General features: G+C 44.7%; 1 protein-coding gene across 8 annotated transcripts in view; it reads right to left on the minus strand.

The window, feature by feature from the left end:
• Positions 1-17,556, minus strand: part of LOC142560066 (uncharacterized) — a 116,045-nt gene that overhangs the window by 58,879 nt on the left and 39,610 nt on the right. Inside the window, exon 1 of one of the 8 annotated variants that reach the window (XM_075671853.1) lies at positions 11,451-11,536. The exons of the other annotated variants lie outside the window; for them this stretch is intronic. Within the exon in view, the coding sequence (XP_075527968.1) occupies positions 11,451-11,533 (83 nt within the window). The 5' untranslated portion in view covers positions 11,534-11,536. Of the gene's footprint in view, positions 1-11,450; positions 11,537-17,556 lie in introns of those variants that run through there. 8 annotated transcript variants of the gene reach the window in all.

Consider the following 17,556-nt stretch of genomic DNA (forward strand, 5'->3'; position numbering starts at 1 on the left):
TCATCGGCGTAGAGCAAAACGCACCAAGGTCGGAACCTTCGGTGGAGTCGGAAGTCGACTCATCAACCTTTACAGCGACTGAGACCAGCGCTTACTATAAATTGTAGAACTTAGCGTCGCTGAAATTAAGCATATACGTCTCGGTAGAGTTAACGGTAACCAAACTTTCCAGTTTCGATTCAAAGGGTATGGGCAAGTGTCCGAGTTAGTCTGCACTTTTTCGCTTCTCCCTTCCCCCAGCGTAGAGTAGCCAATCGAACTCTTGACGGGTTAAGATCCCTGCCTTTTCTCTCTCTCTCTCTCTCTCTGCACTTTTTGTTACGACAGTCATGGCATATTCCACAGCATTGGCAAAAATTGGATGAAGCAAGGTGAAATCCTAGGGTCACTGTGAACAACTCCGAGGCACCACTTCGCCCTGGTAAACCCAATTTAGTTTTCTCCTTCTTCCTTCAAGGTGAAGTCCCCTGTTCATGGGGAAGAGTCTGTTTGAGACATTTCACATTGGTTCATCCGATATTTATTCACAGCATGTTTTCACTTGTCGACCTTCGCCAGGGACTTTAGATATCCCGCATCATATCCCACATCAGAGATTCATCAGCGACGTGACCCCCCGGCCCAAATCATGCTCGGCTTCTGATGGCCGGAGGCCGACTGCCAACAACGGTTACTGAATTTGTTCATTTGCATTGTGTTGGCAATCCAAGCCCTCAATGCGGAAGGGTATTATCATGAAAAAGAGAATGTTGTCACCCATCCGCACGTGCTGCAGAAAATCAGACGGAAATATGGCATATGAAATAACAATACGTATGCAGTGAAAGAGAAGTTCGGCAGCGTCATTACCAGTTTCGATTATATAAGAAAGGCAGCAGATGAGTTCTGTACTGAAGTGTACAGTGCCCAAAGCAGCCACGTAATCTTCATTGGAAGTATAGTGACGAACAGAATACAGAAGTTCCATGTGTAACAAGCGATTGGGTTAGAGAGGCTTTGCCAAACATGCCGGGGGCTAAAGCGACAGTAGAAGATGGCATGACAGTGGGTTTGATCAAAAATTGAGGGGATCAAAAAGTTCGGCAAGCTCGAAAAGCTTGCGGTCCTTTATTCGCAATGCGTGTTTACGAGTGTGTCGGTACATCATGCTCGAAATCGGGCAGCGAGATCTTCCATGTTAAGTTTGCTTGAAGGGCTGGCCTGCATTGATATGTTTCGTTTAATGTTGGTCTTCGTGTACAGCACTTGTTTGGGGACATCTGCGCCCGCGCCTTAACAACAACCTGTCGGAGATGAAACTCTGCTAACCAGATAAACTTATATAACCTAATTTAAACCATTTAAATTCTGAGGTCTCACGCACCTAAGCTACCATATCATTATGAGGCACACTGTAATTAGTGACGCCGAATTAATTGTGACCACCTGAGGTTCCTTAACGTGCACATAAATCTCAGTACACGATCATTTGCATTTTGCCCCATCGAAATGTAGCCGCCGCGGTCAAGATGTAACCTGCAACCCGTGGCTTCAGCAGAGCAACGTACGTTATAGCCACTAGGCTACCGCACTGAGTTACAGAGCGTGTCACTGGCAGATCTGGGATGGACCGTACGATATCAGTATCGCTGGAAGTCGTACGCGTAAAGTATCTCTCAGGAATCACCAGCTGTTACGCTAGGTCTGGAAAACAGCCAAGCCAGGCAACTTCGACGTTTGTTTCAAGCAAAGTGACACGTACAGCCAGGCGCGATCAAGCTATCGGATGAAACAATAAAAGAGTACGTCGAGCAAAGAGCGCTGAACACATGCTCGAGTCGTCCCACTACCGGCCAAACACATTTTGCAACGAACGCGGTCGTCAGCGTCGGAATGCCAGCAATGTCAGCGACGGGACAGGCGCGACATGGCTAAAAAAACAGAAAAAAAAACAGGCCCGTCGATCTTCCGACTACAGCCTCGCCCTGTTAAAGGTCCTTGACCGGAGAACGAAAATAAAACATCGCGTACGTCAAGTTTGCTCCGAGCTCCGCCCTGGGCAAATCGCACGAACTCAAGTGAAACGCGTGACCGCGATATTATTCGGCGAGCGTTGTTTTTTGCCGCCATATCAGAGATGCGGGTCATTCCTGGAATACAAAGAATTGGCCACACGACAGCAGAGCCACCCGTTTGCGAGAATGCGAGCGTATACGAAAGAGCGGGCAATAAATCCGACTGACCACGACATGAAAGATTCTTGCGACGTATTTCTGGCGTCGTGTAGCCCGGCGTCAGCGCGTCTGCATAGATTAAGCTTATCACCTCGCTGTTAACCTAACAGAAATGTATACCGTGCGGTTACTGACCTGGCCGATGAATTTATTATGCGCAGGTTTCGTTTGAATTAGCGTACGGTTTTGAGGCAGTATAAACTGAACTCGGCAACGCCAAGAGACGCTAAAACAAGCAAATACGCCGGAAATTCGTACCATATGGTTGCAGCTCGCTAACTGGCAAAATGTGACACAATAACACGAGGAGGTCAAGTCATACGCGGCCGTTTCCACTGTGATGACTGTCATTTGCTTTCAGACAACGCATCTGCAAAACCACGACGTAAAGGCCGTCGTTACCGTTCATTAGAAGTATACCTCCGTGTACAACACTGGATTGATAATAATAATAATAATATTTGGGGTTTTACGTGCCAAAACCACTTTCTGATTATGAGGCACGCCGTAGTGGAGGACTCCGGAAATTTTGACCACCTGGGGTTCTTTAACGTGCACCTAAATCTAAGCACACGGGTGTTTTCGCATTTCGCCCCCATCGAACACTGGATTGAGGCAACTGATGTGAATCTTCGGCTTTAGTATTGTTGCGACCAGAGGTAGTGTTTTACAGTAGCTATAGCAGGATACCTTTATAAATTATAAGTTACCTTTATGTAGTTATAGTAGGATAGCAGTTTATAAAGTTATACTAGGACACCAAGAACATTGGCAATGAAGTGACGGCAACCAGAGTCGAAAATGCGATACCACGAGGGTAAAGAAGGTGGCTGCGAGAGATGGCAACGATAATAACCAATGTACGCTTACTGCCTAATACGACCTCGGCGTCCCTGATTCCTTGTATAAAATGCTATATCGATGAGCATAACTGTAGAATGGTGTACAGAGAGGAATTTATTCGGAAATGATGCGGGAGATGTTCACCTGTCCATATGCATAGCGTGATAATAGAAACTTTTAGCGTGTCCGCTATTCCGGCAAACCGGGGCGGTCTGGGCGGATTACCGGATGGTTGGGGGCGTAAACGTAAGCGGCCAGATTGGTGGCGCCAGCTGGTGGTGCAAAGCTCAACCACCTAAACACAGAGCCAATTACTATATTCTTCTTAGCTGGGGTGTAAGTTTTCGACAGCGGCGTAATTGTCAACAGAATTACGCCGCTACCGAAACTTTGCACCAGCAGCGAATCAGAATAAAGTAGGTTACTGCAATTTTACTTCTGTGTTTGTCTGATTGAGCTCTACAACACCAGGCGGCTGCACCGCTCCGGCCGCTCACATTTGCGCCCCCGACCATCCGGTAATCCGCCCAAACCACCCCGGTTTGCCGGAATAGCGGACACGCTAAAAGTAAATATATTCTTGTACTTGTGACACAATGTAGTAGGGGAGGAGGTGCATTGTTACCAGCAGGCGGACCCACAGCCTTGCAAATACTGATGGCGATTGCTCCGCCCTAACGTCACTCGTCCCTTACGGTAGAGTCTGAGCACTCGACGCATCTGGAAACCTAGGTTTGGCAAGGGTGTCAATGAAGCAAGTCACATGACATATTGTCAATGCTAACGAAGAGGACGGAGTTGCTCCGTGAGGCCAGCGAACACTTAGGAAGGTAGTGCTCCAGCACATACTCAAATTTCTACACGATTCCGAAGCTAATGGTTCTTCATCAGCGTTTGCCCCTCGCGTCCGCTCCGTCACATTTGTTTAACTTCTTCAGCTTTTCGCGCTTTCAGATGTCAATCGCGGTTCGAAACGAACTAGCCCTCTAGCAGGTCATAATAAAGCTTCAAGCCTGACTTTTCTGCAGCATGACATACTAAGTAATTGTGTAGGACTTCTGCGCACAAAATCATTACCTGCCGACCTTTTGACCTCGGTGTATCACGCGCACCGTTACCATCTCCGATGTAAAATCCACACTATCAGAATTTGATGTCGCTATCATCATGCCACAAGCATAACAATACAATTATCGTCATGAACGTAATTTACGTTCACAATAATGTCATTCTCGTCATAAACATAACCCCTGAGTGAGCGAGAAAAACAAGCAAAGCAATAAACCGAAACCAGGATGATTTAAAACCAACTGAAACGAAATTTGGAGCCATCTAAATACGCCTAGCTGAAGATAATGCAGACATAACATAGCCTCCGTGCAAAACTGGACGTTTAAGCTACGATCGCAAACGTCAAGAGGAGCTCGTAAAAATAATGTTCATTTTTTATGCCCGAACTGAAAAAAAAAACGCGCCGCCATTATCATTAGCCGGAAGTGACGCATGACCTAGAGCGTGTGGCTCCTCGGCGTAACCTCTGAGATAAGGCGGCGCCCGCGGCGCGCTGAGAAATCTCGGAGGCAACGTGGCGGGACTTACGTCACAGCGACAACCACCAGGCGCACGCGATCGTCAGCTTTGGTGTTGTTCAAAGGCTGCTAACAGGAAAACTACACAATTAATTGCCAGCCCTATCGCTTTGCCAAGATTGCTTCATTGATACATAGTACGTGCCACTCTATTCATAACAAATTTAGCCAAAGCAAACTGTCGCTGGCGTCAGCTTTAAAAGCGTCTCCGGAAGCTCAGTATGTTTCCAAACGCCGGTCGTGTGAGTGCGTACGTTCCGACATCTCGTTGGTGACGTCACTGTCAGCCGCTTGCCAGCCAGCGAGAACACAAACGAAAGGATCACTGACCGAAACTGAAAACACGGCAGTCGTAGCCATTGACGCGAGCACATACAGAACGGGTTAATGGCTGGGCATTAACACGGTACGTGCCGAGAATCCGCAGAGAGTGCCTGCTGAGAAAGCGCAGGCACTCAGTCGGCGCCTCGGGCTCATGGCGTCCTTTCCATGGGGCATGCAAACGCGAACATTCACATGCAAATGTCACGTTGCTGAGCACGGACACAAAAATGGCTGATTAGTGCGCGCAGGCTATAGCTGTGTCATATATATATATATATATATATATATATATATATATATATATATATATATATATATATATATGACACAGCTATAGCCAACAAACACTGACACCGTCGCATGCGAAGGTGCGAAGGTTGCGGGATCGTTCACCACCTGCGGCAAGTTGTTTTTTCATCCGCTTTGATTTCCATTAATGTATCGTTTCTTTATTTCATTTGACGGGAACTCGATGCATATTAACGCTTTAACACAACGCTTCCATACAGGCAAAAACCGAAACTTCGTAATAGCTAAGAAAAAACATTGTCCAATTATTTACTTCTTCTTGTTATCGGCGTCTCTGGGGCAGTTTGACGCGCACATGCAACAAACCCATACCCGCTAGCGACAAGAACAGTAATCTTGCCGATCACTATAAGTGATTTCAAAGCTTGTTAAGGTTAATGCCCATATCAATAACGTCTTGACCTGTATGCCTGGCCCGGCCTCATTTTCTATTACCACCATTATCAATCATCGCTGCCCGGCTATTAATTTATCACTCATTTTCTTTCGTTTGTTAATAATAACAAGAAGAAGGCGAACAACGATAAAAATAGCTTACGTGGCCGGAAATACGACGCTGTTTGCGCACTTCTCTATGTGGCTAAGAATGGCTCAGCATGAAGTGAAATAATACGTATTAAAATTTCCCTGCAAGTTGTCAACGGGCTGCTGCTTTTCAAAATTTTCCAGCGAGGAGAGAGTCTCGAAACATTTGGTCACAATGAACTCTACATCTTATCTTTGCGGAAAGGCCGCAAGTTAACTCTGCAGCATACATATTCTAAGCACCTTTCATAAAACGGCAATCCAAACTCTAATGGTAAGCTTGTATCAGTGCTCCATTTCACGGAAATATTACGTTAATACGTCCGAGAGCTTGCTGTTTATTTATATATGGGCCAAGTTCTGCGGTAAGTTTAAGGCATAAGTCATTTTCGGTTATAAACGAGAATAGGGCTGTACCTCCGCAAAGAGTGCTTAACGAGCACGCAAGAGGAAGCAGTGCTGGCGAGAAGATGAAGTCGTTCCACGTTGTTTCCACACCCTGGCAAGAACGACATCATGTCTACGTATCAATATAACTCGACAACAATAGCGCCAAAATGCAGCGCACAAGATCATGACAGCAGCAGACAACGCTGACGCGAGTTCGAGCTGGTGGTCTGTTGTTGTTCCGTTCTGAAGCGCCCTTTCTTTCGCCGCATATACACGTACCAACGGATCCAAATTACCACTTCACTAATAAATACGCCTCTTCGGTCCGTTGGTCTTATTCGATTGACTGCAAAACCTGTGTACCAAGAGTGCGAACTGCGACATCATTAACTAAAAAAAAAAAAAAAAGATTTCAAAGACAAGCTATTCAGATTGTAAGAGCATGCACTTTTTTTAATCCCAAGTAGAAGTACAGGCAGGCACGTGACGTTAGTTATAAAAAACACGCCGTTGTGAGTCACCGGTGGAAGACCCAGGTGGTATAAAGCCAGGCGGAAAAAATAGCACCCTCACGATCGCGCCTGCCTCGAGCCAGAAGGTCTTTATAATGAGGTTGAGAACGTGGCGCTTAAAACCACAGCTCGCTACTAACAGTCTTTTGCAGTCGCTGGGAATCACGGCCATAGCAATACCGCTGCTAACTGAATGCTTCGAGGTTAACTCGGTTTAAGTGGCACAATCACACCGGCGTTCGCATTGCAAATGAAAATTACCGTAAAACATACATAGAATTAATAATTTCAAACAGCGCAATCCGGACCCCTGGATTTCCCACACCGCGATGTTTCTGGCGCACCCGTATCAGTGAAGCTTTTAATGGTGACACCTTTGTTCTTTCTAAAATTGATTACGCAGCGTCAATGTAAGTACTCGTAACAACTGTCCAATTCAGTCGCTCGCATTTTTATCCGGCATGGTAATGTTCGATTCATCTTGGACTACTGTCGTAACGCCAAACTCTTTGTTATTGAAACCACGTTACACTTTCCAGATCTTTCAATCAGACAAGGTATATGTCTCATTTACGTATCCTACACGTTGTATGTTCCGAAATTCCGAAAGCCTAAAAAAAAGACTTTCGCCTCCCTCTCACGTTTTACTCTGCCCCGACCATTGCTTCAAAGTTGTACTACGAAGCAGCAGGTCAAAAATTTAAGTTGACTCATTCACTCCAAAACGACCACATATTGAATCCAACTCCTGTCACATCTGAAGTCGCCATCACCAATCCATTGCTTTAAAGTCCGCTGCTGTTACCGATTATTTGTTAGCCAAACTTTTCATGATATGTCATAATTTTATTATAACGAATGGTTGAATATAAATTTTTAATATAATTGAATACGAACACTTCAATATACCGGCAAGGAATATCGAATCGCATACAAAATATTCGTTTGCCTCTTAAAATCACATAAAAAATTACCAAAAGAAGGAAATTGAAAAAGAATGCGGAATCTTTTCTTCGCTGCCCGTAATCACGTGTTGCTATACGTAAGTTCGCTCGGTTGGACACCTTGTAAATTAAGATACGTGTCACACTTATAGTTTGGCCTACAACAAGCACTTTGAGTAGCCAGTACACCACATGCATCTGCCCTCTTTCATAGCAGGCTGGCTCCAGTAATCGTAGCGACCTTATGTGCGGCCACATTCGAATATTAAGGAAAGTCGAATTTTAGATTCCTTGAATCGAACAATTCGACTAAAAAACTGAACTATTCGGTTCGTGTTCGAACGTTCTTCTAATATTAGCACATCCCTAACTGTTAACCCACTCCACGCATTAGTACACCAACCATCCTGAGAGTGCACAACTGAAAACGGAACATTGGAACCGAGTCGAACTTGCAGTTATATCGCCACATGAGTGTCCATCGCAGTTCTAATAATTCGCATTCGCCGCGCGACTGCGTTACCACGTGTAAAATAAGATTGCGTGTAATTTTTACGTGCCAAAACCACGACAATGTTATGAGGCACAGTTCAACGGAGGAACTCCGAATTCATTTCGACCACCTGGAGTTCCCCAAGGTGCACCCACTGCATGGTACATGAGCAAGTCTAGCAGTCAGCCACCGTCGGAATGCGGCCGCCTCGGCCGGGATTCGATCCCGCGACCTCGAGCTCCGCCGCGCGACGCCATAGCCGCACGGAAGGTGCTGCCACGCTTATGCGGCCGCTGTATCGGGCCACGCTGATTCTTGATCGTCGTCGTTCTCTCCCGAAGGACGGACCCGCTGTGTTAACTTGCAAGCGCGCTAATAATTGACTGGCAGGTTCTACCATTTACGTCGTCACCGCGAAGGCACATGCAATACTCAATGACGCATGTATAAAAGCGGCGCCGTATGCACATGCTTTCAATTTAACGACCTCGAGCCGCCTCAGTTGCTGTAGCCGTCATCGAGCTGCATATTCTAAGTTTAGCTGTATCATTAGTAATTTAAATGTATCTGTAGTTTAAAGGTTGAGGGAAACCTTGTGTAAAGCAACTGTGCACCGCGCTTTGATGAGACCTTGATTCTGTATAGAAGCAAAAAGAGGAGGACGTGAAGGAAGGAAGGAAGGAAAGGTAGGGAGGTCAACCAGACGCATGTCCGCTTTGCTACCCTACAGAGGGGAAGGGATTTAAGGGAATAAAAGAAGCGAGCAAGCGCGCATAGCGCTAGAAGCTTATCGCGTACAGAATAAAACCAGATGAATGTGTCAGTGACACATCCTTATCTCTTTACGCTGCAGAGTGTCAGTTTTCAAGCTCACATATCTGTTAACTGTCTGGCATAAGTAATGTGTTCATTTTGACTACGTTTGCGTGCGTGCGTTGCGGCGGGAGAATAAAAGTAGTTGTTAGTAGCGCTTCTGCGTGTGTATCTCTCATCTTGTGGTCGTCCTGGTTCGAGCTATTCGCTTTTACTCTCGATTCCAAGTCTACGCCTGCCTTCCTACGAACCCGCCAATCCCCGTGACAATACATTCACGAACATTGAGTTTCCTAGAAAAAATCCCCAGAGGTAACTCTCGCGCTAGTGCCTACGAGAGTTGCACATACGGTACGTGGATTAACCAGCATGGGAACGGTGGCCAGCATACATGGATTGGCCGAAACTTGGTCCTTCTGGCTTCAAACGGCTTAGTAGCATTGCAAATTGTTCATTTTTTAGCAAACACGTTGTGTTGCGAATCATTCCTGCGAAAGCCCGCAAGGTGGAGAAAGAATCGTGGTTGTCATGCGCAAGGCAGCAGCTGAAGCTACAAAGGAAACCCTAACGGGTTTTTCGGGAGTTTGGGTTTTCGTATGGTTTTCTCGTAAGAAAATACTGCCACAAAGGAAATCCAAGTGGGATTCTCAGCAAATACTTTCCGAGAAACGTGTTCAAATTTCCTTCATAGCTTCGGCTACTGCAGGGTGGTCGACAAATTTTCGCCTTTAGCATATTGTGTATACAACGCACCAATTCGGAATGAACGCGCCTTGCTGTGTCTTGAAAACTATCGCTGTTTAAATTAAATACTACGCTTTTACGTGCCAGAACCCCTGATCTGATCATGTGGCACGCAGTAGACTCCATATTCATTTTTATTCCCTGGGGTTCTTCAACCTACACCTAAATCCAAGTGCACGAGCGCTCTTGTATTTCGTCACCATCGAAATGCGGTCGCCGCGTCCTGTGTTGAATAATAGTGAACCTCGAGCTAAGGAGCACAACGCCAAAGTCACGAAGCTACCATGGCTGGTCTACCAGTGTATGAAAATTTAAGAACATGAAACGTGATAAATAATGTCGCGAGAACGTTTGAATTGCCACAAGCGCAAAGATTGCATCAACCCCATGGTATTCGAGCGATCGTAGCGCCAAAATTCCCTCTAGTAGTTCTTGTAGAAAACTCTATTCTTACGACACGGCCTCCGAGATTGGCCGAGGCGCACGCCAAACAAGCCAAAAAGCAAGTCTTGCCCAAGCAATCCGCAAGCTGTTGGGCACAACCGCACAAGCTTAGCAAGCTTGTGCGGTTGCTTGCGCGGTTCCTTGCTAAGCTTAGCAAGCTTAGCAAGGAAAGCCGAACTGACCACGGAAACGGCCTGACGGGCACCACAGTGGCTGTAGTTGTTCGTGAATGGGGACATTTAGAAAACAAAGAACATTCCGTTATCGCAGGCATACGTGTGGCCGGAAAGCTAAGATGTGTGGGGTGTCCCGCATAAATTGTGCCAAAATTTTAAACTATTCGAGTGCCACATAGCTGGAGAGAATCAAGGTAATGCTGTTTGCCGTCGCTTGGAGCAAGTCAGCGTATTTTTGTATTTTGCGTAGTTACATAATGAGATATAATTAATTAACTTCTCCAATATCATAACCGGAGCGAATTCGTCAATCAGAAAATTGTAAGCCATCATGAAGAATTCTCAATCCATAATTGTCCCGCTCAACACGTGCTACCAAAAAAGTTCTTTTTTTCCAAACCTTCAAGAAAAACTGCAAAACACAAAAAAAGTTTTAAAAAAACACTGCTCGCGTCCTTTTGTGAGCTTCTTACCTGGTTCTTACATTAGCTTGGTTCTGTCCAGCTACCTGGCACTGGCACAACTTTAAATGTTGGCGCAAGTTACCTGGGATACTCCGTACATAGCAGCTGTCATGAAAACGCAACTGCTATATTCTGACCGAGCAATTTATTCTGGTGGCATTGGACACCTGTTGTTTCACCGGTTTCTCCACAAACAATTGATTGCCCAATGAGCAAGGGATGAAAACAGGAGATGACATGAAAAAAAAAACGAGCTGGCAATCAAGCACATTTCATAAACATGCTTAGACAACATCAGTCAACACAGAAAAACAGCGCACAAATCAAGCTATAACCTAGGAAGAATGCTGCGACATAGCAATAACACACAAGGACACACGAAGCGTTAATACAGAGGTGCAATGTCACTTTCAGCAAAGAAGCTTATTAAAGCCTTCAGGGCTGATCGCTGTATGACGCGTCATCTCAAGGATGTGGTGTTCTTCTTATTATTAGTAGTATTAGTATTAGAATTATCGAGATAAAAATAAACAGAGGGGTTGCCGCCGTTTTCTAGCGACGGCTACCCCATTTCGCGTGATTGATGATATAGGATAAACAGTTTGGCAAATATAAATGCTGGAATTACGTAATGCTAAGAGTGAATATAAGTAGTAAGAGTGAATACCTCTCTGAGAAGTTTTCATTTGCAACGAAGTCCGTGTTCGTGTCCGTGGTGTAATTTTCTCCTAAAGTCATCGTCTTGCTCATAACACGACAAAAGCGTATGGAGCAATGTTGCGGTGTTTTTTTTATAAGGGGGGAAGTGGGGAGGGGGGGTGTATCTGCCAAGTACCAACCCCAAGAAATGTGGCGTGACGTGGTTTCATACACTGTTGTCACGGCGTGCGCAAGACGACGACATTAGGGGAAAGTAATGCATTATAGCAGGTGCGTTATCACGAGAAAAAAGCGCAGTTGTTATACGTCTCAGACTTTCCAGTCGTATATATTTTTTCGCAATAATGGAAAAATCCCTCTTTCTTTGCAATGTCTCCTCCATGAGCAACTACCTTCGGCAGCTATCGAGCGCGCTATGTCATCTATATTCTCGTAATGTACGAACAAGCTCAAGTTTCAACCCTTCTTCAACTGCCTTCACTTTTTCTTGGTCGATCCGACTGTCCTCAGTCAACCATCCGTTAAACATGTGCGGTTAGTCGAACAGACGGCTGATGCTTGCGCAAGGCTCGTTGTATGGTGGTAATGTCCGGATTCCTAATAAGCCAGCTACTCCTAAGCATAGTTGGTGGCTTCAGAAGGTCCTGTTGGGGGCTAATATTTATGCTAAAATTCTTCCATAGCAATTTCTCGCTTAAGTTTACCAACTGCGACATTTACCAATTACTATAGTTAAGCTTGATTTTGCAATCTTGTCATTAATGGATTTATTAGTGATCTCCACATAATCTCTAATGTGTGCTGCTGCTGCAAATTATGTTCTGCCAAAAAAAAATAAGCAATTGGCTATATATCTTTATTGCGCAGTTCTGAATAAACGCCGCTCTGAAAAACCGGGCTTTAAGAGTTTCACTCTTCTTTTTTACCTTCTTCAAAAAACTTAGCACTGGAGATATACATATTTCTTTGATAAGTTAATGCTCTTTACATTATGACCACTATATTTGAAGGAATAGAGTATGATGCCCAGAAACGTACTTAGAGCCCGTTTACAGCCGATCTCAGCGACTGCCCTCGCAGAATTGTTTTCTCAAGATGGCGTAGCGTTTCAGCAGGAAGTCTACTGAACACAACAAACGGTCACAGATGCTGACGTAAGGCAGACTTAACATCGATACAATGTAAACTGAGACTTCTTTTTGTTCCCAATAAGAACACATTGTGAAAGGAGCGCTCGCTGGACCGTTGTAATCGGCGAAAGAATACTGAAGGCGCCTCTTGTGGGCCGTGAATTTGTTCTCAACATGAACTTGGCCGAAGGTAAAGCGCGATCAAATGGCTGGCGACCAATCGCATTGTCTCCGCAGTCCATAGACTCCCAACAGTGTGGCTGGAAGGTTTGGACTTGCTTTACTTCTATGACCATTGCTTAGGATGACGATCAATGGTCAAAGGAACGCAGTCGAAATACTGATGCGCTTGTCACGCTACATTCAGATGGATCCTGAACTTTCTTCTTTTCAAATGTTGATAATGATGATTACTGGCTTTTTCCAACCGAGAGACAAGAGCAGGATTACAAGTGTAAGAGGCGACGGGCTTTAAGAGTTTCACTCTTCTTTTTTACCTTCTTCAAAAAACTTAGCACGCCAGTGATTTTTGAAAGACACGTACCAATCGCGTGCCAACAGAACTCATACACACACAAAGACGGGGCAGAACTTGAAACCGCGACCACGTTTGTACTCGGCAGAAGAATGGCGTGAGTAAAAGCAACGGGCTGGGCGGAACCTGTTTGATGGCATTATTGTAGTGTATATTGCAAAAGCCATGTGTTTTACATGCTCAGTGTTGCGATACAAAGCTTGCAATGAGGCTGTTTCTTACTTTCGCTCAGAGTTTAATATTGCATCAATTCATCAAAGGGACAGAATACAATGAAACCCCGAAATGGTAGTTGGGCGACTTTTAGTTATACGTAATTACACGGATGTAAAGTAAATGCTAGTGCTCCGAAGTGGCGTGCGCTGTTTCTTATCCAAGGACAATGGTTCCACTATATGTGTTTGTATGTTAATAATCCATATAAATGTGATGCAAATGCTTAGGAATCAAGCTGGGTCCGCCAAGTGGGAAGGGAGCGGTTTAGCGTGAAGCGAATTCGACGGACAGTACAACGGTGCCTGAACTGGCGTATCTAGAGGTGGGGCGTATTGCTACATACCGGAGATCTCGGAGGCTGATGCCTTCTTGGTGCGAGTTGTGTTGCAGTCCCAATATCTGACAGCGGTGTCATAGCTGAGACGCACCAGCGTAATGACGCCTAGTTCACGGCTGGCCGTCGTAGGCGCTCCTTTAGTGATGGCTTTCAGAAATTATGTAGCCGGTAAAAAAAAACAAAGCACGTTGGAAGAAACGGGAGAAGTGCTTATAGGTGGCTAAAATATGGCGGCCATAACGTCACGGGTACTTTCGACCTATAACGTTTCGACCACACGCACTACGGCAAAGGCCTAGCCTTCGAGGTCCGTTTTCATAACTCTGGAGCAGCCGGCGCTAATGGATGCTGTGAGGACACCACCCATCTGCTCTCTCGGATTGCCATTTCACAAAATAATTCGGTTTGATCTATACGTATTTGAACTGTTGTATTTTTTTTTCCTCCTCAAGGGAAACCAGGTGTTATCCTCATGCGAAATGCATCAACGGAATTTTTTGCCTTCATTGAATTGCGTTGCTCGCGTTTAGTGGCCCCGAAAACGAGCATCATTCAGACTCTTCATGGATGGCGTCAGCGTTCGAAAGCAAAGTACACTGCCGCACTGACGCGCGACGGCGACGGCCAGCACATGCGTCTCTGGAAACGTTCCGCAGAGCCTGGCTGAAGCGCACAAACCCACGAAAAAACAACGGCGCCTTTTCCTGTCCACTTGTGCGTGAGAAACACCTGCGCATGTGCACCTGTTTCTTGGCTCGGTTTCTGTTCTTATTTTTTTATTCATGATTCGTTGTCCGCACAGCCACCTATTCTTCTCCGTGCCTCTTTTTTATTGTTATTAATTTTCAAAGTAATGCACCTTGTCCGTGTTGGAACAAGACAATACAGCCAGCAGTGCTGTACGAGGCTGCTATATCATAACAAGACGTCTCACTCCAAACTAGGTAAAATGCTCCTATCTCAGCGATCCACAAAATACGGTCACGTAGATGAGTAGTAACTAAGTAAAGGAGTATCATTTGTTGACGTTGCACTCAAGTTAGTCGAGCTTACGGCCGATGTTGCCAAGGGAGTTTTGTATCTCCATTCTTCGTGCGTAGTTTTAACAAAAATACAACCAGTAAAACACGTGTTCCTGCACGCGTTGTCCTCCATATAGTGTAGCCGTGTACCAAAGCACTTTGGTGCTATGATCTATCTGTAGGCACTGTTGAGAAAAATACGAGAAAAGAAAGTATGGGAATAAATGAATATGAATGATAGAAATGGAAAAAACAATTAACATTTGGAAACAAGATGCCGGTAATAAAGGCAGAATTCGAAGTAATGCTTCTAGGACATATCATTTGTACATGCTACTTAATGATTGAGCTATCTTATTTGATCTTATATTTCTGTTCAAGTTTAGTTTACAGAGACATGTATATATATACACGTTGGACATCGTGTATTCAGGGTGTCCCAGCTAGTCTTAGCCAGAGTTTAAAAATATGCGAATGACACTTAGCTGACACGTTTCATGTTGTTTGCTGTCGCTTGGCAATGCTCATTTTTTTTTCCTTCCGCCTAATGAATTAGCCTTAATTAATTAGTAAACTTGTCAAATATTATAATTACATGAAAACTGTCAATAAAGAAATCGTAGAGCGACATGAAAAATTCCCGTTAGAGCTTTTTATTGCTCAATGCGTGCTACATAAGTGTTTTTCCAAGCGTGAAAGAAGCCCGCAAATGCACAGAAAATTACCGCGCGACTGGCCCCTCGAGGCACTTGGCGTGTATTCGAGGGCTTCTTTCACGCTCGGAAAAACACTTTTATGTAGCACGTATTGAGCAACAAAAAGCTGTAACGGGAATTTTTCATGTCGCTCTACAATTTTCTCATTGACACTTTTCATCTAATTATAATATTTGAGAAGTTGATTAATGAATTAAGGCTAATTATCCAATTAGGTGGAATGAAAAACATAATTTGAGTGTATCCAAGTGACGGCAAACAACATTATCTTGATTCTGTCCAGCTACGTATCATTCGCATATTTTTTTTAACTCTGGCTAAAATTAGCTGGAACACCCTGTATATGCCACTATGGCCAAGCCCCGCTATTGGTCTGGTCTGTGGACCTCTGTCAAGCTTCAGATCACAGATTTTAAGCCCTAAACCCTTCCGACAATAATTCGGGGAAAAATTATCTGCGCTTATTTCTTGGACAATGTCGAAGAAATAACTCAACTCACTAGCTCTGAAATGAACACTTATATAATTTTCCGGACTTGAGTTGCGTGCTCATAAGACGCACAGAGCTAACTTATGGGTGGTTCTCTCACGAGACTACTGTATGGACTGGTGTATAAAAGCACTCGCTGAAAAAGTTAAACGCGTGGAACTTTAAATGAATCCTTCAACTATGTGTGACAAATGAAACCGCCACATTCACGACACCTCACAAGCACACGCATGCATGCCTGTATTGCATAGAGGGCTTGGTGGACCCGTCGACAGGCGTGAAATATTTTACCACTAGCGATGGACGACGGTCGCGACGATCTCTGCTTTTTTACCCGTGTAATATAAAATACGTTCCACATCATCATCATCATCATAATCACCACATCCACCACCACATGCATCATCCTCAACATCACCACAGATGAGCTTAAAAAGTGGCAGCTCTTTCCCATTCCATGGGTACACGTGGCATGCCTTGAGTTCTCAGAAGAGGACACAAGTCACCACAACGCGACTCCATCACTGTCTTCATTTCACGTACTAGGGACAGGCAATGGCAAAAGTCAAAGTTGAGTTCTTTAATGTGCGTATATGTCGCCCTGAAGAAGACAAGTCCACTTGTCGAAACGTTGGCTCCTGCTTTCACCTTGTTCTCGTTTTGCTCATCGTCTTGAATTTCCATCTCCCGCCTTCTCTCTCCTTTCCGTCATTCGGTTCTTGCCACACAAGGATTCATCACCAGTGACAGGCTCCTCGCCAAGTGTCCCCACACAAAGTAAGGTTTTGCAGCCGATCATTAAAGCGCTGCAAGCAATTAATCTTCCGTCAACTATCACGAAGACATATCATGGAATGTGAGATGCCAACGGCCGTTCAATATTTCGCACTGTTCCCCGTTTGTCGGTTGCTTTGTTGTTCTGTTTCGCTACGAAATTCTTTAGCACGTCGAATGTCGTCCGGGCCCATCTAAGGCAGAGATATTTTATTATTTATTTTTATGATTTATTTATGATCTAGGTGCACGAGCATTTTATTTCTTGCATTTTCCAGCCACTGTCGTTTTCAAGCACTTCATTGACTACGCGTTTTTTAAGTGGTAATCACAATCTAGTTGCCGTCATATTAATTTGGACGAGCAAATTAGCCGAGGACGCGAATTATTGTGCCAGAGGGACACGGGACCATTTCGTTTCATGACAACTCATTCTGAATGTCAATGTGACCGCAAAAAAAAACACCAAGAAACGACTAAAATCGGCCAATCACACGAATTTTACAGATCGTCATATCATATATGAAGCCATATAGCGTACTGCAAACACGGTGGTACTCACTAACAACTTTGTTACGTTTTAACGCCGTATATTGCACCCACTGACTACTCAGGAATGTTCACTGTACATGCACATAATTCTGGACGATGACCTGAGCAAAGCTGATATCAACTCACTCACGCACTGTTATAATCCTTCGTGCAAAGAATTGTAGAAGAAGCCCATGTATACCACTTCCGGCGCAATGCGAAAGCCTTCCAGCGCAATACTAAACTGAGCCTGCGCCGCTACATCCTCGTCAACTCCTCGTTTAATATTCTAAGTATGTTCAAGTATGAAATTCTTATAGTCAGCGTAAAACCCGTTTCAGCTCTCTAAGGTGTGTTAGCGC

This window comes from Dermacentor variabilis, chromosome 10 (genome assembly GCF_050947875.1).
Source record: "Dermacentor variabilis isolate Ectoservices chromosome 10, ASM5094787v1, whole genome shotgun sequence".
Taxonomy (NCBI): Eukaryota; Metazoa; Arthropoda; class Arachnida; order Ixodida; family Ixodidae; genus Dermacentor; species Dermacentor variabilis.